General features: G+C 45.0%; 1 protein-coding gene across 6 annotated transcripts in view; it reads right to left on the minus strand.

Annotated features, from left to right (window-relative positions):
• SLC4A5 (solute carrier family 4 member 5) overlaps positions 1-26,372 on the minus strand; it is a 105,577-nt gene that overhangs the window by 37,490 nt on the left and 41,715 nt on the right. For all 6 annotated transcript variants that reach the window (XM_045446543.1, XM_045446540.1, XM_045446541.1 and 3 more), the window contains 5 exons: positions 25,583-25,712; positions 6,565-6,725; positions 5,677-5,832; positions 4,297-4,392; positions 1,699-1,754 (listed from right to left, as the gene is read on the minus strand). In XM_045446543.1, coding sequence (XP_045302499.1) covers positions 1,699-1,754; positions 4,297-4,392; positions 5,677-5,832; positions 6,565-6,725; positions 25,583-25,712 — 599 coding nt within the window. The remainder of the gene's footprint in view (positions 1-1,698; positions 1,755-4,296; positions 4,393-5,676; positions 5,833-6,564; positions 6,726-25,582; positions 25,713-26,372) is intronic.

The raw sequence follows: 26,372 nt of genomic DNA on the forward strand, positions 1-26,372 counted from the left end.
TTGAAAACAACAATGCTTTGGCGTTATCCAACCAGCACATCCATAACCCAGGAGAGGAGAAGGGCCCCTTGCAGATTGTGACATGTTTGGTAAGGAGGTCGCCATGGTGGTGTCCCAGAAATGAGCCACACTGGCATTCTGGCCCTCATGGCTTGGCAACAATCTGGACATGGGTTTGTCCAACCGGGGCCCTGCTGACCCCACTTCCTGAACTCCATGGGAACTCTGGTCCACCTCTGCTGAGTCTCTGCACACAGTGAATCCACACTCTGCTCACTAGAAACCTGTTGACCTGTCTAGGGCAGGTGTGGAGTTTTAAAGAAAGATGGACCTAAAGGGCACCCACTGGCCTGTGAGCCATTGACCCCACAACAAGCCATGCTGCTGCAAATACTGAGAAGCAGCATCACTCAATCAGTCGGGGGAGCTGGATGCCGGGCTCCAATCCCTAGATTGATGCAGCTTTGCCTGGGGAAAGGGATAGCTAGCATTCTTATTACCACTTAGATATTTATTTAAATAGTCTCTGAAAGACTTTTACTAGGCAATGCTTTCTTATGGTGGCTTTACCGTCTGTGTGCGTGACTATAGTAAAGTGGGTTTCCTCTCTAAATAATATTCCAGAATATTCCTTCCCAAGTCACCCCCAAACTAAGGACTCTAGAATCAGATTGCCTGGGTTAAATCATAGTTGTGTTACCTTTCAGCTACATGAACTTGGGCACATTATTTAACTGCTTTAAACCCTCAGTGTCCTCATCAGTAGAATGGAGATGATGAGCATACCTTTGTGATGCAAACAAAAAGCTCTGTGCAATGTAGTGCATGCAGCATGTGGACCTGAAATGTTGGTTGATGCTGTTATTGTTATTATTTTAGCCACCAAAGGGACTTTGGGACTCTGACATGAGGGACTCTTTTTGTTTTGCTTTCCACCAAACTTGGGGGTGCCTTGAAGGCCTGGAGGTCACCCACGCTCCTGAGGGATTCTCATCAAATTTCAGGTTTCCTCCATCACCTTTCTTCCTATTTCTGGAGGCACAGGCAAGGGGACCATCAAGATGTATGAGGGTTGCAGTTGAAGGTGGCCACCACTGGAGTTCCCAGGGGCAAAGTCGCAGGGTACCTTGGTTGTGGGCCTTAGGACTTGGACTCAACATGTTTGTAGGATTCTGATCTCCTCATGGAGGTTTCAGCCAAGCTGGTGGGAGACAAGAACTGATGTCCTGCCCTGGCCTAGGAGAAGACACACTAGTGGGCAGTCTAGTCGATCCACTGGCACTGTTGTCTCCACAGTCAGGCCCCACTGCTTTTCTCTGCCAGCCCAAGTCCCCACTCCATCCTTAAATCCACGACCTCCATGCTTGGGGGTCGTGGAGAAGGTGAGACTGTGTGCTGGTCTTCTTCTGTCCAACAAATTCCAAGTTCAGGGACAGCTGGCACCTCATCTGATCATACTTCTCTGTCCCCCACTCCCTGAGCACCTGGCACAGAGCCAGCATGTAGGGCTTAGTGAGTACCTGACTGATGGGCTGGGCAGTCACAAAGGCAGCCCAGAGCCCCCACCTGGGTCCTCCCTGGGGACTCCAACTCCTTCATGGGAGTGGAGTTCTGCCCATAGGGGCTCCCTGTCCCTGAAACCAAAGGCACCTTCCCACCCTGGGCCTTCACGGTGGCCAAGGACCAGGCCTTTACTACCTGGTCTGTGTTTGGGGTGCGAGAAATATCATTCATGCTCCTGCTCTGGGCGTGACCTAGGAGAGAAGGAAAAGAAGTTCCATCAGGGGAAGTCAGGCTCCTGCAGGTCCTTTTCCCTTGGTCCCTCCACATGCTTCTCCCAGCTTCATAACCAAAGCAAGACCCCCTGTCCCCTCATCGCTCAACCCCCTGGAGCTAGCCTCTGCTCCTTTTCCTTCCCTTTCTTCCCTTCTACTGCAGGTTCTCCTTTCCATTCTCACCCCTCAGTCTGCTACACTCTGCTCTGTACTCCTCCACCCCAACTTCTTGGGCAGAGACCGAGATGTCTGCTCTGCACCAGGCCCTGGAGGACGTGAGGGACACAGACACATGATCAGGTAAGGTGCCAGTGTCACTGAGTTTGGGCTTGTTGGAGAAAGAAGACCAGTTTCACCTCTGTCCTCCATGACCCATATGAGTGTTTAAAAATGGCCAGGTGTTGGGGCACCTGGGTAGCTCACTAGGTTGAGTGTCTGACTTCAGCTCAGATCATGATCTCATGGCCCCATGTTGGGCTCTGCACTGACAACTCAGAGCCTGGAGCCTGCTTCAGATTCTGTATCTCCCTCTCTCTCTGCCCCTACCCTGCTTATACTCTGTCTCTCAAAAATGAATAAACGTTAGAGATTTTTTTTTTTAAATGGTCAGGTATTTTCTGGCAGAAGGAAGGAACGTGGGGAGAACAGTGGTGACAAATTATTTGAACTGGCCAATTGTTCCTTCCCTAGCTGAGGCAGGAGAAAGTCAGCTCTCATTTCCCAGGAGCAGCCAAATCCAGCGGGCACTCTCAGATCTGTTATTTCTTGGCTTTCTGTGGCCTGTGGCAGCCCTAGCTTCTAGAACTCTGTCCTCCCTTGGCTCCCTTCCTCTTACACGCATTCAGGATCCTCTCCTGCTGGGCTCAGGGCCTTGCTTTGCTTCATCCCTTGCAGAGTCTTCACCCCCTCCATCTTTGGTCAGTTACATCCACCCCCTCCACCCCCATCACTTAATGCCTACACTGGGCTGAGGATGCCCAGATTGGGTCTCCACTCCATACCTCTCTCCTGAGCCCCAGACTCTGTTGTGCAGCCCCACCTGGGACCTTTAACTCCACATACCAGGTAATGGAACTCACTGGCTTCCACCAAATGACTCCCCCTCCACATCTTAGTCTGTTCAATGCCCCTCCCTCCCATTCGCCCCACCTAGGTGCTGGCCTCACCTCCTCATTTCCTGTTTCTCCTGGTCCTTGCATCCCACTTTGGCCCTGTCCTCTCCAGTCTTGCTCTGACAGTCTCTCACTTTCAATCTTGTCCCCCTCTAGTTTATTCTTTCTCAAATAAGAATCTGATCATGGTGTGCCTCTGCTGAAAATTTCTCAGGGGACCCCGTTACCTTCATAAAGACAGGCTCCTTCTGCAGCATATGTGTGTATGCTCTCTTCGCTTTGACCCTCTTGCCCTCAGGCCCTGCCTTCCTGGTAAAGTGAATGCTCACTTCACAGTGCCTTCCTTCTGCTGTTAGTTTCCTTTGTTTGGAACAGCCTCCTCCTTCTACACCCCCACCCCACTGCATGCTTCTAGAAAATCCCTATTTATTCTCCAAGATTCAGACGTGTCTCCTCTCTGAGCCTTCCAGGGCCCACCCTGGGCATGGGGTAGTGTGCACACAGAATGTTTTATCTGGGTCTCCACTGCAGTATTGGGCACAAGGGTGACCTCAGACACAATGAACAACTGGGAGGAAGGCTTGCCCCAAAGCCATTTGCTGCCTCCTGCCATCCCTACATGGAATAACCAATGCCAGGAAGACTAAGTGTGTTCTGGGGTCACCAACAACAAACAGAAAAGACTACCTGAGGCCTTGGGCAGGGCCCACACTGCCCTCCAAATCATTCCTTGAACCTGGTCAAGGTACGGGTGGCATAACCTGTACATACTTTGGCATTTTAGTAAAAGTATTTAAAGGAACATACTCCTCTCACTCATTTTTCTTTCCATTTTGCAACTTCTCTCTTTTCTTTGCTTCACAGCTTACCTGTCAGTTACCCCCCACCCCCACCCCCATGAATTGCCTGAAAAGCCCTGTCTATGACTGTGTACTTCACAAGCCCCCTCACCCATTTCCTCAGGGGGCTGTGATTGCCAGCATCCCACCTTTGTGGTGCACAAGACTGTCACCCAGGGATGGCAGTGTTCTCTGACTGTCCCAGGGGAAAGTTCTTAGCTTGTATCTAATTCAGTTTCAAGGAAGACTTCTTACCAAAAATGGGGCTAATGATCAGTTTGGTGAAGACAAAGGTAGAAACTAAGATAAAAAATGCCTAGCACATAGGATTGTTAATGATTATGCCAGCACTTGATTTAGAGTTGCATTATTCAGAGTAGTTACATAGAAACGTAGGGTAGTGAGTTAGGTCCTAAGGACAGCCTTAGGTTTGAGGTGAAGGTTAGATTTCTCCTGATGCCTGTCCTGAAAATTCTAGATAGGTCCTGACCTTTATCTCCTCCAACTCTGAAAGTCTATGGAAGCCGACATAGAACAAAGCTGTCTTGCAGCAGCCGAGAACACACTCACACAGCCTTCCGTAATTGGCGCTTTGCCGCATCCTCAGGTCCTCGGTGGAGTGGTGTAGGCTTGGACCAGCCACTGGGCTCCGGGCTGGGCTGCGATCTGGGAGGAGGAACAGAAGGGATTTGGCTTCAGCAGCCTTGATCTACAGCACAGCCCCTGCAGTTAGCACGGTCATTCCACCTAAACAAAGCTGGGCTGTGAGATGCATCTCTTCCCCTTTCAGGAAGAAAGTGTATTTTGGTTGTTTTGTGTTCTGTTTTTGAAGTTAATAGTCTGAACAAGATTACAGAAAATATTTGTAGTCTTGAGAGTGAGACACACAATTGTTAAATAGGCAGCAGGTGTTGTAGACTGCCTGGGTTCATCCCTGACTCCACCATTTACTTGCTGTGTGACCTTAGGCAAATAACTTAACCTCTTGGTGTCTCGGGCTCCTCATCTGTAAAATGAGGATGAGGATAACAAGACCAGTACCTAGCCACAGGGTTATTGTGAAGATGAAGTGAGTTAACACATGTGGACACTCAGAACAGTGCTTGGAACATGGTAAGTGCTATGTACCTGCTAGTTATATGCTAAACACTTTCCATTTTAAAACAATTCATCTAAAGAAATTGCTCAAGGTTCTTCATTTAGCAACCTTCTGGACTTTTTTCTGATTACTGCATTTATCTAGTATGTTCAGTAAGGCTGCTGTCTGGGCACTTTGACTCTGCAATATCAACAGTGGAGGGTTGCAGGTTTGAGCTATGTGTGTGGAACAATCCATTCTCCCTAATGACCCAGGCTCTGCTAATCAGAGTAACACAGCTACCAGATTTATAAGCCCTGGCACACTTCAGATGAACCCAGAACCTTCTACCACCTTGATGTGCTTAATTTTCTGCCAAGGCTTTTGGCTCTTCTTGGGGGTTCAATGGGAAACTTTTGAACTCTTTCCATAAACATGCCATCTCCACCAGCATTTTGCAAGCCTGACCACACATGAGAATCTCCTGGGGGAGCTTTCTAAACTTCCTGTTTCCAGGCTATACCTCAGACCAACTGAATCCAACTCCCAGGGTGGGGCCTATGCATTGGGACATGTTTCATAGCCCCACGTGATTGCATTGTGCAGCACAGGCTGAGAACCAACTCTCTTCCTAGGAATGGTTCTGCTCTGGTGGTGGGGATAATTTTGGGATATGGCTGGAGTCTCTGCAGGCCTGCTGGAGAAGGAGGCTGAGGGATCCCCAGAACCTCAGAATTTTTCCAGGATCATGAAGTCCAGGGAGCCTCCAAGTTGCTAAGACCCTGCAGCCACCGAGGAAAGCTCACCTGGAGGCTGGGACCTGACACAGGCCCCCACATGCCCAATGCCCACGAGCATATGGCCCAACTCACTGGTGGTGGAAGAGACGGACTTTCCAATGTCAACCAAGGAGCGATGGATGGGCTTTTTGGTTTGGTGACGGTGTTTCCTCAGGAGGACATAGCTGACCCTCTCCCGGAGCTCTGGTCGCAGAAGGCCGTCCTCAATTTGCTTCTCGATGACATCATCTAAGTGGGGAACAGACATGCCTCATCCATGTGGGACAGAATGACCAGGGGTATGGGAGTCTTCAGTTTCATTTGTTATTAGTGGGATTAAAAGTGACTAAAGGAAGCAGGAGATGTGGAAATAGTCCTGGCTTGCCACAAACTGCAGAAACATGGGCAAGTCACAACCTTTGGGTATGTGCATGTCTGTACATGTGTGTGTGTCCATGTGTATGTATGTGTATATAAAATTCTATGCTCTATCAGTGCTATTGTGAAAAGTAAACGAAATACCCTGAGAAGCACAAAACTACTGTGCTCAATGGTTTTAGTCCTAACATGAATTCCTTCTAGAAAAGTATTTCAGGCAAAATACTGGTGGCAAATTTCTGAACAAAATTCATAAGACATTTTAGGGATAATAAGGTGAGCCACCCCCTCCTTCACCACTCCACTAAATAAGAGCTAATTTCCTAAAGATGAATGATGATCCATTTACTCTAACAAGCAACAGGTTGCCATGGCAACAGGTGTCTCTGAGAACACTAGAAAGCCCATCTCCTTTTTGCTTCATTGCTGGATGGCATTCATAGGATGGTCTTTTCCCCATTGGAGCTCTACATGGGACTGAGACTGTTTTGGGAGCATCAGACCCAAAGCCTGGTTTCTGCAGGATCATGTGGGTGCCACACAGACCCAGAGTGGGCATAAGGCGGCCATGGCTTTCAGGGGCCCCAGTGGTCCCTGCCTCACCTATGATCTGTGGTAAGGAGCCACTGTCCAAATCCAGCAGCACCGTCCCCGTCTGCAAGCAGGTCCGGAGCTCGAAGAGGCTGTGCAGCGACAGTGTGGACACATGGGGCTTGCTCCAGCGCTCGCCTCCTTCCTCTACCTTTTCTTCAAACTTTATCCACCTGAAAGGGGTTAGGATGGGGCTCAGTGTGGCCAGCACCCTCTGGAGGAGCACCTGTTAGTTCCCCTCAGGGCGAGGGATGTTGGCCCGCAACTCATCTGCTGCATGTTGTTGGGACACTGGTGCTAGACTGACAGGCAGAGGATCTTGGGAATTCCCTCACTCCATCCCCACTTCCTCTGATGATGGCATGCTCAGGGCACAGTGACATCCAGAGAATGACCATAAATGGGCATGAGGGATCTTTTTGGGGTGGCAGAAATGTTCCCAAACTGGATTTGGTGATGGTTGCACATCTGTACCTTTACTAAAAATTATTTAATTGTACATTTAAAATGAGGGAAGTTGACCTTAAAATATAATAATAAAGCTGTTTTGTAAAAAAAAAAAAAAAAAAAAAAAAAAAGTATCTGAAAGACCTAATTGTGAGACAGGGAACCATCAAAATCCTAGAGGAGAACATAGGCAGCAACCTCTTTGAGCTTAGCCAGAGCAACTTCTTACTAGACACATCTCTGAAGGGAAACAAAAGCAAACATGAACTATTAGGACTTCATCAAGATAAAAAGCATCTGCACAGCAAAGGAAACAATCAACAAAATTAAAAAGCAGCCTATGGGATGGGAGAAGATATTTGCAAATGACACATCTGATAAAAAGTCAGTATCCAAAACCTATAAAGAACTTATCAAACTCAACACCCAAAAGGCAAATAAGCCAGTGAATAAATGGGAAGAAGATATGAATAGACTCTTCTCCAAAGAAGACATATAGATAGCTAACAGACACGTGAAAAGATACTCAAACATCACTCATCATCAGGGAAATACAAATCGAAACCATAAGATACCACCTCATACCTGTCACAATGGCTAAAATTAACACAAGAAATAACAGGTGTTGTTGTGGAGAAAGGGGAAGCCTCTTGCACTATTGGTGGGAATGCAAATTGGTGCAGCTACTCTGGAGAACAATATGAAGGTTCCTAAAAAAACTGAATATAGAACTACCCTATGATCCAGCAATTGCACTACTAAGTACCCAAAGGATACAAAAATACAGATTTGAAGGGGTACATGTCCCTCAATGTTTATAGCAGCATTATCAACAATAACTAACAATGGAGAAAGCCCAAATGTCCATTGACTGATGACTCAATAAAGAAAACACACACACACACACACACACTGCAACATTACTCAGCCGTAACAAAGAATGAAATCTATTTGCAACAACATGGATGGAGCTAGATGTATTATGCTAAGCGAAATAAGTCAGAGAAAGACAAATGCCATGATTTCACCAATATGTGGAATTTGGATGAACATATGGGAAGGTGGGGGGTGGGGAGGAAGAGGAGAGAGGGAAACATACCACAAGAGACTCTTAACGATAGAGAACAAACTGAAGGTTGATAAAGGGAGGTAGATGGGAGATGGGCTGGATGGGTGATAGGTATTAAGAAGGGCACTTGTAATGAGCATTGGGTATTGTATGTAAGTGATGAATCACTTAATTCCACTCCTGAAACCAATATTGCACTGTGTGTTAACTAAATAAAAATTTTTTTTAAAGTATCAACTGGAACCTGGTTACTCAGGGCTGGTCACACATGTGTTCAGTGTCTGCCTTATGTGGTGTGGTTCGCTGGGAGCAGAGAAAGCATTCCTGACAAAAAAAGTATTTCCCCATGGCTTCTACTGCGGGGCATGGAGATTCTACATGTCCACTCTGGGTTTTGGTTCTGAAAGTTCATGTTAAAATACAAATGTCATTTGGGGAAGGAAAGAAATTAAACCAAGGATGTGTAGGAATTTGTTCTTTCTGGAAGACTTGGCATCAGAGGCTAAGTTGAGGAGTTGGGGGAGATGGCCTTGGACAGAGGCAGCCGTGGCTGCAGTGACCTGTATCTCCCCTGCAGAGGGCAGCACCACACAGCCTGGAAAGCTGCCAGGAGAGCAAGGTTAGCAGGCTCCATTTTGCAAGATGTCAACCCCAACTTACTGGGTAGCTTCAAGCTATTCCAGTCAAAATCCTAAAAGAGTATTTTGGGGCCCTGACTAATTATGAAGTTTGTCTAAAAGTGGTTGAAGAAAGGCTAAATAGGAAGAAGAACGGATGGACGTGCTTTTAGCAGATAAACTTGCCGAAAAGCTGGGGTACTTAAAATAGTTTATTTCCAGTCTAGATATAGACAAAAGGATCAATGAACAACAGTCCAGAAGCATACCTGGGCCCCCTATGGGAATGTGGGTTTTCATAGGAGTTGTTTAAAAGATGACCAACCTAAAAGTAAAAAAACCCGTAACCTTTCAACCTACTTCTCACCAAACACAGTATTAAATTCTATGTAGGTTAAAATCTAAACATAAAATTAAATCTATGATGTAATATTATTGACTCTTAAAAAGAAAGGAAACTCTAACACATGCTACAACATGGATGAGCCTTGAAAACTTTATGTTAGGTGACATAAGCGAGGCCTAAAGATAAATTTTATATGATTTCCACTTGCATGGAGACCCAGGGTAGTTAAATTCACAGAGACAGAAAGCAGAGTGGCGGCTACCAGGGACTGAGGAGAGTGGGGAGTGGGAATTTGAGACAGTAGAGAGTTTCAGTTTTGCAAGATGATAAAAGTTCTGGAGATGATGGTGGTGATGGCTGCAGAGCAGTGTGAATATACCCGAGGCCACTGAACCTTACACTTAACAATGGTTAAAATGGTAAAGTTCATGTTTTATATATTTCACCACAATTCAAATAAATAATTAAAAATGTATAAAGAACAATACAAATATACTAGAAGAGAATATGAAAGAGTCTTCTTATATTCTTAGTTGTACAGAAAGAATTCCTAGACAAGATGTGAAGCCACAAGGGGAAAAATGGACAGATTTTGTTACATAAAAATAAACTAAACTAAAACATCCATATTACAAAATAAGACACAGTTCAAAGAAATGCAACATAGTGGGAAAACTGTTACAACACACAGGGCATCAAAAAAACTGGTATCTATACTATAACAAAACTCCTTCACATTAATAAGAAAAAGTCAAATTACCCAAATGACGAGCAAACATTTCTGGAAAGAAATGAAGAGGGCCAAGAAGATTTTCAACTTTACTGGTAATTGAGGACATTTACATTATTGGAGATTAAATGACATCCTTTATTTCTCCTATTGGCAAAAATGAAAAGGGCTGACAACTTCCTGTGTTGGTGAAAACACAAGGGGATACAGGCAGGGCACTAACTTAGTAGATGTGCATGCACAGTGCATGTGTATGTAAACACAATGTGTGTATATGCTGTGTAGCAGCATGGTCTTGGTGTGGGGACTGGGCAGCTGCTTTCAACATTTAGTGTGCATGTCTTTTGCTGTAATGGTTCCATTTCTAGGAAATTAATGCAGAAATATCACAGTAGTATGCCTACAAGAATACTCAACTGCAGCTTTGTCCATTGAGGTGAAGAACTAGAGACCGCCAGTTTCCAGTAGGGCCATCGTCACATTGATTCCCTGCATCCCTGCCACAGAATACCCCTCAGAGGTCAAAAGTGTGAGGATGAATTATGCATACTGACAAGATAATACCATGCCATTTCAGAAAGAAAGAAAGAAAGAAAGAAAGAAACAAACAAACAAACAAACAAACACACACACATCTATTTGTTTGGCCACATGTGTCTAAAAGTGCCTGGCAGAAGCTTTGGAAGGCTACCTGTCAAATGGTTAACAAGATGGTTACTTCTGGGGAGAGGAGTGGGTTTGCTGGTGGGGGAGGGGTTAAGAGACTTTCACTCTGTTTGGGTTAATTCACGTAGCAACAGCGCAGCCTATAGAGCCAGACAACCAGGTTTGAATCCCAGCTCCATCATTTACTAGCTATGAACCTTATCATTTTGTTTTCTACAGGAATAACAGCATTAACTAATTAATATTATTAATTATTAACAGTAGCAATCAGAGCAGTGCCTGACATATAATGCTCATTCTGTTGGTGTTAGCTATTAATGTAGAAATAAAGAATATTGCTTTTGTCATTTTAGAAACAATAAAAGATAAGAAAGTAGAGGCATTCAAAGATCTCCCAACCAGAGGACACCGTGGTTGATATTTTGATGACTCCCATTATAGATCTCTGTGTGTATAAATGCATATGTGTACATGGGCACATATACAATTTTGCATTAATGACACCACTGAAAAGGCAGAATATCTACTGGACATTAATTCTTTCATGTCTATAAATACTGATATCATTTTAAAGGCTCTTTAGTATTTCACTGTGTGAATGGATGACAACTCATATGAATAATCCTCACTTGGTGGACATTTAGGTTATTTCTAATTATTCTTTATCATATACAAGGCTGGATTGAATGTCCTTGGCCTGACTCCATAATTTCCTTAGGATAAACTCTCAGAAATGGAACTGCTATGTCTGTACATTTTTAAGTGTATGGTATGCATTGCCAAACTCTTCTCCAGAAAGCTTCTGCCAATTTACACTTCCACCAACGTACAGGAAACCTCACATCTCTCTGAAGTCTCTCAAACCCTGGCATTGTCAGTCTTTCTTTAAGCTTATTTATTAATTTTGGAGAGAGAGGAACACCAAGAATTTGGACATTTCTAACAAGTTCCCAGATAATGCTGATGCTGTGATCTAGGGATCACACTTTAAGAAACATTGTCTTAGGGGGCACCCAGGTGGCTCAGTTGGTTAAGCGTCTGACTTTGACGAGTTCATGATCTCTCAGTCTGTGAGTTCAAGCCCACGTTGGGCTCTGTGCTAACAGCTTACAGCCTGGAGCCTGCTTTGGATTCTCTGTCTCCCTCTCTCTCTGCCCTTCCCCAGCTCACACTCTGTCTCTCTCTAAAAAATGAATAAACATTAAAAAAATTTCTAAAAAGAACCACTGTCTTAGGATGATGATTCTTAAATTTAGGCGCACAGAAAAATACCTAAGATGCTTTTAAAATCTTGATTTCTAGATCTATTCTAGAAATCTTGATTTCTAGATCTATCTTGATCTATTACATCAGAATACCTGAATGGAACCCAGGCAACTCTGCAATAGACTGTCCTACATAACGTTCCTGACTTGTGGGGCTCAGAGGCTAAAACAAACAGTTAATTGTAGTCAATTGTGTTTCCTGGTTATTTTGATAGATACCTGCTTCCCCCAAATAGACATCAAGTTTCTTGAGGACAGGGACCATTGTTTCCTCACTGGTGTTCCCTTACAGTCTTTAAATGCTTGGTCCTTCCTGCTTGAGGGCAGTGAGGCCTCACTGATCACTTTGGGTGAAGTCCAGTTATGAGGAAATGACTGGGGAAAAGACACAATCATAGGGCTTAAGTGTGCTTAAAAATACTTAGAATGATCTAAGCAATGATCGTCATAGTCTAGTAACATCACAAACACACACATAGACCACTGGGGCAGGAGCTGCCTCCTGATAGAAGCAGACACCTCAGACAGGAATCAGACAAGCCTGGACCCAACCACCTATTCACAGGAAATACAGGGGCAGATGAACAGGTTAAGCACCATCACAGAGACACAACAAAATCCAGAATGTGGAAAGCATATGGGACAAATGCTGCTTCTTTAGCAATGACAACAATCACAGGGGAAAGAGGAGGAACCTGTAGAGAATGGCTTCAGAGACAGATCTCCCAAATGTAGTATGTGCACCAATTATATTTTAAAAATATGAGATAATCTGGGAGATATAGACACTGCCTAGATAATTCTGTGAAAATAAAGAATTAGTGTCATTTAGAAAAAATATGTGACAGTGGTATTATGATTGTATTAAAAAGAAAGAGGCCTTTACCCCAAATAATTGAAAACAGGGTTTTGAAGACAGTCTGTGGATCAGGACCCATGGTCACAGCAGCATTATTCATGATAGCTAAAATGTGGAAGCAACCCAAGTGTCCACTAATGGATGAATGGATAAGCCAAATGTGGTATATACATAAATGGAATATTATTGCGACTTAAAAAGGAAGGAAATCCTGGCACATCCCTCAACATGGATGAACCTTGAGGATATTATGCAAAGTGAAATAAACCAGGCATGAAAAGACAAATATGGTATGATTCCACTTCTGTGAGGCATCTAGAGTGGTCAAAATCATGAAGACAGAAAGTAAAATGGTGGTTTCCAGGGGCTGGAGTAGGGGAATATAGGGGGAGTTACTGTTCAATGGGTACCGGGTTTCAGTTTTATAAGTTAAAAGAACCATGAGGATGGATAGTGGTGATGGCTGAATGTACTTAAAATCACTGAACTGCACACCTAAAAAATAGCTAAGATAGTACCATATTTTATCATAATAAAAAAATGGGAAAGGAAGGAAGAAAGAGGCCTTATCTTTTAGAAACACACACTGAAATATTTGCAGATAGAAATGATATGGTGTATGGGATTTGTGTCAGTGTGATCCAGTGTGGGTGGAGGGGCGGGCAGCAAGGAGGGGGTAGAGACACAAGATTGGCCATGAATTATCTGGTAACCACTGAAGCTGGGTGATGGGTACATGGGGATTCATTCTACTACATACTACTTTTGTATACATTTAAATTTTCCATAGTAAAATGTTTAACCACTTTTCAGAATGAATAAAGGAATGGGCATTTTAGAAAGCCTTTGACCAAAGCCTGGCTTAAAAACACTCAGAAGCCTGATAAAATGGTTAATGTGTAATCCCAAACAACTCATTGCAAAGTGATCTTTACACCACAGTTGGCTTCAAAAGGTGGGGAATTAGAGTTGGAGAAGCAGGTCAAGCGGAAAGAAAATCTCCGGGCTGGAAAAGAACTCTAGGGATTTTGTCCAGGCCAGGGCAGGGCACCAGATGCCCTTCTCCCGTCTGGGATGGAGCTGAACAGAACCTTAAAGAGTCACATGTCACAGAAAGCAGTTCTCTGTCACGCAAAGAGGGTCTGGAATTGAGGCCTTTTCTGTGACTAGAAACTCAATCACAGATGCAATTAGACAAGTCGCTGTTCAGTTTACACCAAGACTGATAAAAGTGTCATGGGGCAAGCTACCAGTACAGCCAAGGCTTTCCAATACTCAACTCAGGATGTGAGAAGAAGAGGGAGGTTCTCCTTGTAGGCCCTGGAAAGGGCTAAAAACTAGGAGACCTAAATTCTAGTTCCATCCTCAGATGGAGACTTAAATTCTAACCCCCACTGACCCTGCCCTGGCTAGTGCATCTGTGGCTCTTCACCTCCCCTGCATTAGTGTCATCTGGGGGCTTATTACAAATTCCAACATCTGAGGCTGAACCCCAGACTAATGACATCAGAATCTCAAGGGCCTGAGAATTGGACATTAGGACTTTTTAAAAGGAAAACCCAGGTCTTTAAGAGGACAGTGAACAGGCCATTATGTGTGGTTAGCTAAGAGTAAAATCTGGAGAATATAGAATATATCTGGAGAATGTAAGAGTGAATATATATACATATATATATATATATATATATATATATATATATATATATATAAAAGAGTAAAATCTGGAGAATATAGAATATATCTGGAGAATATAAGAGTAAAATCTGGAGAAATTCTGATTGGGGTGAAGGTCCTTTCTTTCTGTGCTTATTTTGCATATAATCACCATTAAATTGTGTCCTGGTTAATTTGTTTGCAGAAATTCCCCTTAAAAGAGATCAAACCCTGCGTCAGGCTCTGAGCTGACACCCCAGAGCCTACTTAGGATTCTCTCTCTCCCTCCCTCTCTGCCCCTCCCCAGCTTGTGCACATTCTCTCTCTCAAAATAAATAAACTTAACAAAAATTCCTCTCAGAAAATCCTAAATTCAAAGATTAAAAAAATGTAATTTCAAAGATTAATTCAATCCTAAATTCAAAGATTAAAAAAATGTAATCTATAGAATGTTAACTTTAATGTTAAGGTTATGTTGCTTCGAAACATTTAAGACTTATATTTGTACGAATTCATTGCTTAGATGAAGTTATGTTTACTCACCTAAAAGTTGAGAAGTACATGCCCACACTGTGGTAATTCTCCATCTACATGGCCTCCTTCACTGACCTTATTCTGTAATTCTCTCATCCCTACTCCATCACCCATTGTCCAAAGACTTGACTTCCACGTTTTAGTTACAAAGTATCAAGACATAGTGTTTTTGCTTGCTGCTAAGGCCAGTTGGTAATAAATTTTGTGACTTTAATGCATTGATTTCTTAAAAGTAATGTGAATGTGAGTTCTCCCCTATCATCCAGCAAAGCTATTTAACTGAACTTTGAGTCATATTAACACCTTGACTTTTCCAGCAGAAACCAAAGGCCAGTGTTAATTCTCCTATGGACCAGTTAAAAATTTTCCTGGAGATGTGTGAGAAACCATTAGTATGTATGTGGAGTGGGGTACCTGGATGGTTCAGTCAGTAGAGCATCCGACTCTTGATCTCAGGGCCGTGAGCTCAAGCCCCACATTGGGCGTGGAGCCTATTTTAAAAAAATGTATCTGAAATAATATAAAAAGTTGTTTCCACCCAAGACCAGGTTCGGAAATTTGTCTTCATATCGTCCCAGAGATGATTAGGTCCAAGGATACTGACTAACGTTAACCAAGTTCACAAGGATTGATGTATTAGCCCAAATTTACAATGAGATTTACAACGGTTATAAGGGTTAGGTACTGTCATCTTGCAGCCCTTGCATTCTCTCCTTACAGGCAGATGCATAGGGAAATCCAAATTATCATCAGAAAGATATAGAATCAGAATTGAGGCTAAGTGACTCAAATGTTTAAAATTTTTTTTTTCAACGTTTTTTTTTTTTTATTTATTTTTGGGACAGAGAGAGACAGAGCATGAATGGGGGAGGGGCAGAGAGAGCGGGAGACACAGAATTGGAAACAGGCTCCAGGCTCTGAGCCATCAGCCCAGAGCCCGACGCGGGGCTCGAACTCACGGACCGCGAGATCGTGACCTGGCTGAAGTCGGACGCTTAACCGACTGCGCCACCCAGGCGCCCTGACTCAAATGTTTAAAGACTCAGGATAAAATGTCTGGAACCTTCCATTTCTGTAAATGAGATTTGCCTGGGTCTGGGACCAGACAAGTGGGCACCTCTGTCATAGACTTTTCTGGAATGAACCCTGCATGCTTTCACGGTTGACTAATTTCCTGTGATTGAAAGTCTTTCCTTTTGCTAGCATAGGAGTCCCCTCTAAGGGCCTTTGGTTATCCAGTGTGATCTGGGCACTGCTGGAGACCCACTTCTCAGAAAGAGTACCCAGTAGTCAGCTGGCAGGGATGAGGCAGAGGTGCATCATTCCAGGAGCCGTGTTGAGTGGGATGGGGGTGGTTACTCTGTGCCCAAGATCATGCATCCGGTGAAGGGTCCATCCTGCTGTACATCATGTCTTCATTCAGGGGTAAGGGGGAGCCCAGAGCTAAGTGAATGCCATCAGACACAGCTATTAGCAAATTCCTTACTGGCTCCTTCAGGGAAAGGTTTCTGGAGACAAATCTCTCTGAAGGCCACTTGTTTGTGTGTCCAGGAGGTTTTTGTAATTACTCCCAAAGGACTGTCATTTATAGACTTGTCAGTCTCCCTCAGAGTCTGTTGGCACCTGCTCCTCACTGCCTCTCAGGAAAGGCCCTCCTCTCTACCTGGTTGCTCTCTCTCTCTCACCTGTGCTATTCAGGCCCTAGTTCAAAGGCCACTTCTTCCAAGGCAAAGCTTGAAGAGACTGCTCCTTCCTCTGACCTCCCATCCCATCTTGTGTCATTTGTCACATGGCACTTACCATAACAACGGTGGCAAAAGTTTACAGAGCACATTCTATGCACCAGACGTTATACCAAGTACTTTACATGTATTATCTCATTTTATCCTCAAATCAGTCCCTTGAGGAAGGTCTGTTACTATTCACACTGTCCACATTAGGAGACTGGAGACTCAGAGGATAATGAACCTGCTCAAGGTCATGCAGCTTATAAAAGACAATGTTTACGGGCAAATCTTTTGACTCTAGAGGTCTGTTCTCACTACATCGCAGCACTCCCCTTGGGTTTAGTTATCTATGTATATGAGCACATGTCTGCCTTTTACACTAAATCAGGGGTCAAAAAACCCACGTCCTAGGAGTCAAAAGTGCCTCACAGTTTGCTTTTGTATGACCAGCTAGCTAAGAATGGTTTTTACAGTTTTCAAAGGGTAGTAATAAAGGAGGAAAAGGAGAAGAAAAGAGGAAGGAGAGATCATATATGAGCAGAAAGCCTAAAATACTTACTATCTGTCCCTTATAAGAATTTTGTTGACACCTGCAATAGATCATAAGCATCTTGAGAAGAGATTCATTCCTGACTCATTTCAGTTCTCCCACAGGACCTAACACAACATCCCCTAACATATTTTTAGAATGAAAGAAGAAAGGTGTGGATAAGATCAACTTTCTGAAGTTCTCCTAGACCCACAGATTAGAGCTTCCACTTTTCCACAGCCCTATGAATTGATATGGAGCAGTAGTGACAGTAGATATCCACGTACAAAGATAGGATATGATCTCTGAGGTGCTTGTCTAAGAGGGGGGACAGGTTTGCAACACTCCACCACATATACTCTCATGGTGACTTGAAGAATTCTTAAAGTTCTGGTTGGCATTAGACACATGACTGTGGCCAAAGACTAGAGTACATAAAGCACATATCTTCACTACTATACATGTGAAAAAGACATATTTGGGGTGTCTGCTCTGCTTCCATACATGGGGATATGCTCCCCAAACCATGGCCAGCCTTCCCCATACCTCCCCATAACTCTGATTTGGGTCACAGTGATGGGACAACCAAAGTTGGGCAAATCCAATGCTCTTTGAAGAATTAGGAATTGGGACTGAGAAATGGCTATGCATTGTGGAATGGTCCTTTGAGTAGACGTAAACACAGAAGCTAGGGAATGGCCAAGGATAGGGACAAATGGGAGAAGCCAGCTGCAGAGAATAAAGAAGCTGCCCAGAGAGAGGTAGAGCCAGAAGCAGAGAAAAAGGACAGCTTGGTTTCCTGGGACCAAGCCTTGAGATATCTGACCATCCCTGGGTACCATGAGGTCAGCCTGTGTTCTGCTGATGCCTCCTCCTGTTGTGTAGGTTAGCTTGGGTGGGTGTCTGTTACTTGAAGTCTCAAATGTCCTAACAATGACAGAGGCATTACCTTTCCCTTGGGCATCCTACACAGGCCCTGACAGCTCACTTGAGCTTAGACTATGGTTGTGAAGCTAGACATATCAGATGGGAAAGCTCTTGACTTTAGCACAAAGAGCTCCTGACTGACAAAGCATTTTCAGGAAGGTTTATTCCTTCAGCATCTCGGAGTCTGACAGTTCTTATCCTAATAAGACAGGAGACATAACCATTAAATCAATGTGTGAACCTTGTTTTGATTTGAAGTTGTACAAACCAACAGTAAAGGGAGGTTTTGAGACAATTAGGGAAATTTGAATGTAGATGAAATATCATATTAAGGAATTGTTCTCAACTTTGTAAGGAGATATAATGGCATTGTGGTTGTGTTTATAAAGAAGTCTAATTTCATAAAGATGTGTACTAAGATGTTTCTAATGTCTGGGATTTTCTCTCTTTTTTTTTTTAATTAGAGAGAGAGAAAGAGAGACAGAGAGAGAGAAAATCCCAAGCAGACTCTATGCTCAGCACAGAGCCTGATGTGGGGCTCAGTCCCACAACCCATGACCAGAGTCAAAATCAAGAATCAGATGTTCAACTAACTGAGCCACCCAGGTACCCTTGGGATTTTCTTTAAAACACTGTGGTGAAAACAAACAACAAAATGGAATTCCTAAAAGCAAACAAAAAAAGTGATGGAGAAAAATTGATATTAATCTTTGACGGAGCTGGGTAATAGATACATGGGAGCTCATTATATTGTTCTCTCTACTTTTTGTGTTTGAAATTTTCCATAATAAAAAGTTATAGATAGATATTTAGATATTTAAAAGTAAAATATTATATACTTGGACTTATATGAATACATATTTACATACAAATATATATGTGGATGAATCAACTGGCATCTTGGCAAGCAAAGTGGTCTGATGGTGGGGTTTCTCCCTTCTTGACAACTGCATTTGTGGGAGCCACCCGAGGATGTCCTCAGTTGTGGGGAGGTGACCCTTCCTGCCAACTAGCTTCTAGGGGTTCTGAGGAACTGCCAGCCAGTCAAGCCACATCTGGGAAGACTCCTGCCCTCTCTCCTCACATAGCTAGCCTTCCTATCCCACTCACTGGTCAGCTAATCCTATCTTAGCATCCTGAGTCCACCAGGTGGTGGCCTTGTGTCACTGCCTGGCTGTCCACACAGGTGCAGACTGGTGCTTCTCCCACCCAATGGCAGGCCCTATGAAGGTGGCCCCTTCTGGTGTGTTAGGCTTCATGCAGCCCCCACATTGAGCTGTGTGCTAACTGTAAGTGATCGCTAAATCCCTGGGGCACAGACACCCTGGCATAGCCCCTATTCTGTGTTTACACAGCTCACAGGTGAGAGCACTAGTTGCAACCAGGGCCTCTGAGGCCTGGGGGAACTTTGCCCACTTCTACCTGGGCCTTGATCCAAGTTCTTATTCATATACAATCACTATTTCCCACTTGCCCGGCATAAGTGTCAGGTATCAGTGTTTGACTAGTGGAGGGACAGGGAAGGACCATGTTAGATATTAGATGTGAAAATGGCTTGATAATAATGGTGTGACTATTCAGACCAGGAAATAAGCACCTAGTCAAAGTCAAACAACCTTAAAAACTTTCATCTGACCACAAATCTCCATGCACGGCTCCACTGCAATAAAACAGGAGGCTCCTGGCACTGCTTACCTGCCTTTGAACCACCTGGCAACCCACAGCTCTTGCAGGAGCTCTTCTGCTCCCCTGTCTCCTCCAACGAGAGATGGGTCTGGCAATTACCAGCCCCCTACACTTCTGCTAGGAACCCCCAAGCCTCACTGCAGCCGCCCTGCCCTCTGCTCCTTGGGACCTGTCACATGGCTAGCAGCCTTTCTAGCTGCAGGCCCAGGGCCCCGCACCCTCCACCCAACAGCTCTCTTCTGACTCTTGCATCTTTAAACCACTCTCCTTCACCTGGCTCCTTTCTGTCAGCAGTCAGCATACTCAGATCTCTCCTGCTCACAAAGAACAAAAGCCTCCCTTGAGAGACCTCTCTAACTGCCGCCTTTCACAGACAAGCATCTTGCGAGAACTGTTCAACCGTACCCACCCTCGTCCTTCTGACCCTCTTCTCCACCTGCTGCCCCATCCCACCTGAGACTGCTCTCATCTCTCCATTCTCTGTATACTCTTCAGTTCTTCCCCCACTTTTGGCCACTCCTTCCATCCTGAATGTCTCCCTGCCCCTGGTTTCTAGTACATAGCACTCCTCGTGCTCCTCTCTGACCTCTCTGGCTGCTCCTCATTGTCCATTGTGGATCCCATTTCCTCTGCCCATCCCTTAAATGTGAGTGACCTGGGGGTTCTGCCCTGGAAAGTCTCCTTGTCTATGGATTTAATTCCTATCCAGATGCTCATCACTCACAAATTCATGCTTCCCTACTGAGCTACAGACCTCCATATCTATATAATGACCTGATGGATGTCTCCACTTGGAGTTTCCCCAAACAGAACATGTCCAGAGGGAACTCATCAACAACCTCCACCAAAACAAATCACTCAACACTAGAAAAACGTGCTACCCCTCCTGTGTTTCCTAAATTGTTACCACAAGTCCCCCACCTGCTCAACCTGGAAACCTGGGCATCTCCCTGACTAACCTGCTTCCCAATATGCCATCTGTCATTAAGTCCTATCAAAATTCTACCCTTTAAGATAGGTCTCAAATCCTGTAAAAAGATCAGGGGTTGCCAGGGATTAGGGAGGAGAGAGAGATGAATGAGCAGATCTTTAGGGCAGTGAAACTACCGTGTATGTTACTATAATGGTGGCTACATGTCTTTATACAGTTGTCCAAACCCATAGTAGGTATAACACCAAGAGTGAACCCTAACATAACCTATGGACTTTGGGTGATAATGTGTCAATGTAGGCCCATCAGTAGTGACAAATGTACCGCTGTCATGGAGGATGTCTGTCAGTCACAAGGGAGGCTATGCATATTCAGGGGCAGGGGGCATATGGGAACTCTGTACCTTCTCAATTTTGTTGTAAATCTAAAACTGTTCTAAAAAAATATATCTAAAAGGAATATATATATAAAATTATATGCTAAAAAAATATGTCTCAAATCCACCCCCTTTCTCTGTTCCTACTGCCAATGTCTTGGTCCAGGGTCTCATCTCTCACCTAGTCCAGCCTCCTAACAGGCCCAGTCTTGCCTCCTTTTATACATTCTCCACACTGAAGCCAGAGCGGACTCTCTCAAACAGACAATCCTGCTCCTCTCCCCCTCAGTGGCCCTCCAAAGCTCTCAGCATCAAATTCAAGCTCCACAACATGGCCTGCATAGGCCCTCCACGATTAGCCCTTACTCTAGCACAGCCACAGGCAATTTCTGCCCCTTCCTCTGTGTTCCAGAGGCCTCTCCTCTTCCCCTTTCCTGGTTAACTTTGGCCCTGGTTAACTTTGGCCCAACTTTCAGGTCTCAGTGTGAACACCTTTTCCTCCTGGATGTCTTCTTAGCCCCTGCTGTCCGGGCTAGGTGTCCCTACACTGTGCTTTCACAGAACCCCCCTCATCAAATGCCTGTTTGGATAATATGCCTTTTGTGCCCCATTGGACTGAAAGCCCAAGTGAGCAGGGATGGCATCTGTCATGTTCATTTTTGTATCTCCAGCACCTGGCTCAGGTTTACAGACAGTAAACACTTTGTAAATATTAGTTAAATGAATGAAGGAGGTTTCCTGACTTCTGTGCTAAGAGCTCTCAGCTTCCTACTCTGCTTTACTCCATACAAGTAGGCAGCTCTGGCCCCACAAGCATGATCCCAGGTAAGTGGTGAGACCAGAGGTCTGGGGGTGGATTCTACTCCAGATAATCAGGGAAATGATACTAGGAGGGCATTCTTCAAGATCTTAAGTGGGAGCAGTTTCAAAGTTGAGGCAAAGTTCAGGCTTTCCCCTCCATCACACCGGAGTGTGCAAACATCTCCACATGTAGGATGCTTTTGAAAATAAACTGATATGGTTCTACCCAACTAAGCTGACCCACTTTTCCTGCCCTTCTTTCTGCCCATTCCTGGTCATCGCAGGAATGTTCTCAATGCATATGTGTCTCATAAGAACCTCTGGAAAGTTCACTCTTTTGGTTTTCTCTGAGTTGAGACCAGAGGCAGCTTGGATTTGGAATTTGCTTTCAGAACTCTTGGAAGGCTGTAAGCTCCAGCTATTTCTGAGTAACCTCAAAGGACTCTCCACACTTGGGTGGGTTCCAGCCCAGGTCATTCTCCTTCTCTTTCTGTCCTTGCAGCCAGGCAGACTCTTGAGAGAGGATGGAATTCTGGGTAAATTGTTTGCTAGAAGGGCGGGGGGGAGGGTGCCCCCACCCACCTGACCCAGCCCTCCCTTCAGGCAAGGTCAGTATCAGCAAACAGCCAGCTGCATTTTCCTCCTGGGAATGCTAAAGAGACTGAGTTAGTAAAAATCTATCTTATTAACAGCCTGACCTACCAGCATTGATCACATTAGAAATGACGCCTGCACACACAGTCCCCATCATGTGCACAGGAGCAAAGCTTCAGTGGAGCTCAAAAAGCCATTTAAATCCATCCAGGGGTGACTCCTTCTCCAAGGGCTCAAAACATCCCCCAAACTAATAACCCCTGACAAAGCACCACCAGGGAAAATTCCTTGCGGATTTGAGATTTTTACTCTGTTAATCTCCTAACTCAATAAAGCAAACACTCCTGCAGCAAATTAAGTACTTTTATTAAAGGGTCCCCTCCTCCATTCTCTTTGATGTGGTTATAGGCCTGCAACCCTCCCAGGGCCTGAGTGTCTGTGTGAGGGGTTGTCAACCCCTGAAACACCATCATTTTCTCCTGTTACCCCAAGGAGCCCCAGAACCCACTGGGATTTGCAGATTCTTGGATTCTGGAAACTTCTAAGACCTCTGGCTTCCCGGAGTAGATCTCACAGCCTGTCAGCTGAGGGAAATGCTTCCCATTCTTTTGTGGGGGTGTGGCCTGGCCCTAAGCACCTCTACTGTTGCAGTTTGCCTGGAGGAGTCTCCGGCACAACTGTCCAGGCCAAGGTGGACTTGTTGGCCAATGGTCAAGCCTTTCCCCTGATCTTTTTACAAGCTTGCTGGTCATACCTCCAACAGTGAGCTGGAAACCTGATGGGGTTAGCTGGAGAAAAGATTAAAGGAGGCAAGGTAGAGAAAGGGGAGGTAGGGAGGTCTGAGCTCCTCTTTTCCCCACTGTTTCCTGCCCCATATTGGCCCCCAAGCTACTTCTCTTTCACATCTGGAATTGGGCTAAGCCATTTGGACTTCTTTTAGTCATTACTGTCCTCTCATTATTGATTTGAGGTCCATTCAGGACCCTTCCAGGATCTCCTCAAATGCTATCCTCAAAGCCTAGCTTATGGGGAAACCCACCAGCTTACAGATGGTAACTGTCAGATCAGATCCCTTTATATTTCAGGAGGAGCCTCCTTCTAGAAACATCACCTACAGTTTATCAGTTTCATTACAGAGTCCATAGTGTAGAAGGCTCTATGGATTCATTCTCAGAGAAACTAGAAGCACTATTATTGTCTATAGTGGCAGACAATTGGGTCTCTGAGGGCCCTGAGGATTTCTTAGCAAGGGCTCTGTGGGTGTGTGTGATAGGCCCTCATGGAAGGTCTGTCCTGGTAATTGTTGCCAGTGATCCTGGATGCAGACCTTGCCCAGTGGAAAGAAGGCACTCAGTCCTTACTGGGTCTCTGAGAAGACCCTTCTCAATGTTCCATCTCTTTACTTGCCCACCTTGGACAAGAAAGGGATGGGAAGCACTAGCTCCTCAGAGGCATTAAGCCACAGTAGCCCAGACTGAGCTCTGGTCATTTGAAATGTCCTATCCTTTCTTCTCAGCCCTGAATAGATGCTCTGGTCTCTGTGGCTATCTCCATTTATTTCCCATCCCAGTGGAATTGCCTCCAGACTTATGTCTTCCCATGGAAATACAAACAGAGTCCCTGGAAGTTGGAGGAAATGGAAGGAGGTAGCAGAGAAAATGGGGAAAGCATGACAAAGTACATAAGCCCTCAAGTTAGGGTCAGACAGGCCTGGGCTATAACCCAGACTCAGCTACCTGCATACTCTGACCCTTGTAAGCTATTTGCCCTTCTAAACCTCAGTATCCTCATCTATAAAATGGGGATAATAATAGTTCCCACCTCCTCAGGGTCATTGGGCAGTTTGAGGGAAATGAGCCCATAAATTATTTAGCATATAAAAGAGCTCACTGAATGGCTGATAAATAGAGGTTCAGGGGCTTCCAGACAGGGATTGGGGCCAGCCATGAGGCTAGGAATTCATTCCTTCCCTGAGGCCTGCAGGGATTTGTTAATCCACCCAATGGCCTTTGTTCCAGGAGAGATTGGAAGGAGGAGGTTTAGGACGTCCAACCCTCCTCTTCCTCGCTCCATAGAGCAATTTACTTCCCAGGTGAGTGACTGCTGGTGGGTGAGGAAGGATCCCAGGCCATGGCTGGAGCAGCTGCCAGGATCTGGGTATCCTGGTGGCTCCCAGGCAGAACTAGTCCTAGGCACAGGTGGAAGTTAGTCCATGCATTCTCAACCAGGGCAAATATCAGCTCCAAAGAGGTCTCGGGAGAGCAAAAAAAATTTTTTTTAGGTATTACCATGGTTTGTGGCACTCCAAAGTTTAAGCCAACCTCACAGAATCATGTCCCTTAGTATTTAATTTCTCTCATTAGAATAAATTAAATCAAATTCCAATTTAATAAAGTTAATTTAAATTAAAATTTCTTAGGGGCGAGAGGCACAATAAAAAAAAAAAAAAAGGTTGAGAAACGTTGGTATGGTCCATTTTCTGGACTTTCTCAGCTTCCTTCCCAGTGTCCCTCCTCTCTCATTGGCCCTTTTTGCTGCCTCCTTCCTTTTCCTTGGACTCGTGGCATCATTTGGTGTTGCTGACCAGTGCAGTGCATTTAGAAGCCCACTCTGTCCCAAGCACTGTGTATGGCCAGCACTATTCCTTACTCCAATCCTCTTTTGGCTGCATGACTTCACCACGTGGTTTCCCTCCAGCTTTCTGACTCTTCTCTTCCTTCTACTGCTCTATATACACAGTTTTTCTCCCCCCTCCCCCCAATATGTGCCTCCAGAGCTCCACTCTGCCTGTCCCACCCCAAACTTTGCAGAGTCTCTTTTCTTCAGAGGCCCACTGGCCATCCCACCTGGATTTTCCATGGTATATATTTTCCTTCCTCCAGGAAGCCCTCCTGCCTACCCTACCCCCTTGGTGCTTTCCCTTCTCCTACAGCATTTAGTTTGAACCATTTGACAAGAAAGGATATATATCCTTGTATTATTCTCTCATGGTCTCATGGATGTCTGTTCTACTTTTCCACTTGGATTTTAACCTCTTTGAGAATAAAGACAAAGTGATAAGTATCTGTTTGCTCCTTAGTGTCCAGCCCAGTCCTGGACACTAGGGAAGGCAGAAGGGGAGGTCTTTAGGGACCAGGAAGTGCCCCAGCAGAACTTAAAGTGCAAGATACCACTAGTCAATTGTCCTTCCCACCAGGAGGGTCAGCTCAGCCTGGGCCCCAGGCAGACTGTAGTGGGAAGCTCCCTTCTCCCTTCCTTTGGACTCCACCTTACCTGGCTGACTCCTTCCACTCCATCTGGTCTCCGTCATGCTGCAGAGTGTCCATCTCTGTGAAGAGGGTAGGGTTGGGAGCCTCATCTTCCTCCCCCAGGATGTCCTGGAGCTGCTCAGCAGCTGGAGACCCTGCAAAAAGAGGGCAGCAGGGTCTGCTGAATGGCCTGGGGGAGGCAGAGGGCTGCAGGGCCAATTGAAATGGAGCAGGAGCCGGGTTCAAGAGAAAAGTATTTCCGAATTTAGTAAAACTAAGTCCAGTTTCTGGGCAAAGCTAGACTCATGCCTCTGCAGTTGGATGTGGGCGAAATATTCTTTGAGATAAAAGGGATGAAGGATTTAATCTGCATTCAGACTCCAGGGTCTTGTAGCTGGCAACAAAGAAGGATAGAAAATGGCCAAAGCTGGGAAGTAGCAAGGACAGGAAACAGAAAAGTGAGAAAAACTCTGATCCAACTTCAGCATAACAAACCCAGAAGGACTCCTTTTCTCATTGGGGCCCAGACCAGTCAACTCCCAGTGTTGGCCTTGAAGGGGCAGTCAGCTCTGCAAAAGGACGTGCTTGTACCAGTGTGCCACATGAGCCCACCTTCTTCATGGGCAAAGTGACAACCTATTCCTGCACTCCTGGTCTGCCTTCCAACTGCCCACTGGATGTCACCTCCTAGGTGTCTCTCAGGCACCTCAAAAGTCAGCATTCTAACACTGAAAATGTACTCTGCCCCAAACATGTTCCCCCTTTTCCTGCCTCCCTTCCTTCTTTCCTTTCAATATTTCATGAAAGTCTACTAT

The sequence above is a fragment of the Leopardus geoffroyi genome, chromosome A3 (assembly GCF_018350155.1).
Source record: "Leopardus geoffroyi isolate Oge1 chromosome A3, O.geoffroyi_Oge1_pat1.0, whole genome shotgun sequence".
NCBI lineage: Eukaryota > Metazoa > Chordata > Mammalia > Carnivora > Felidae > Leopardus > Leopardus geoffroyi.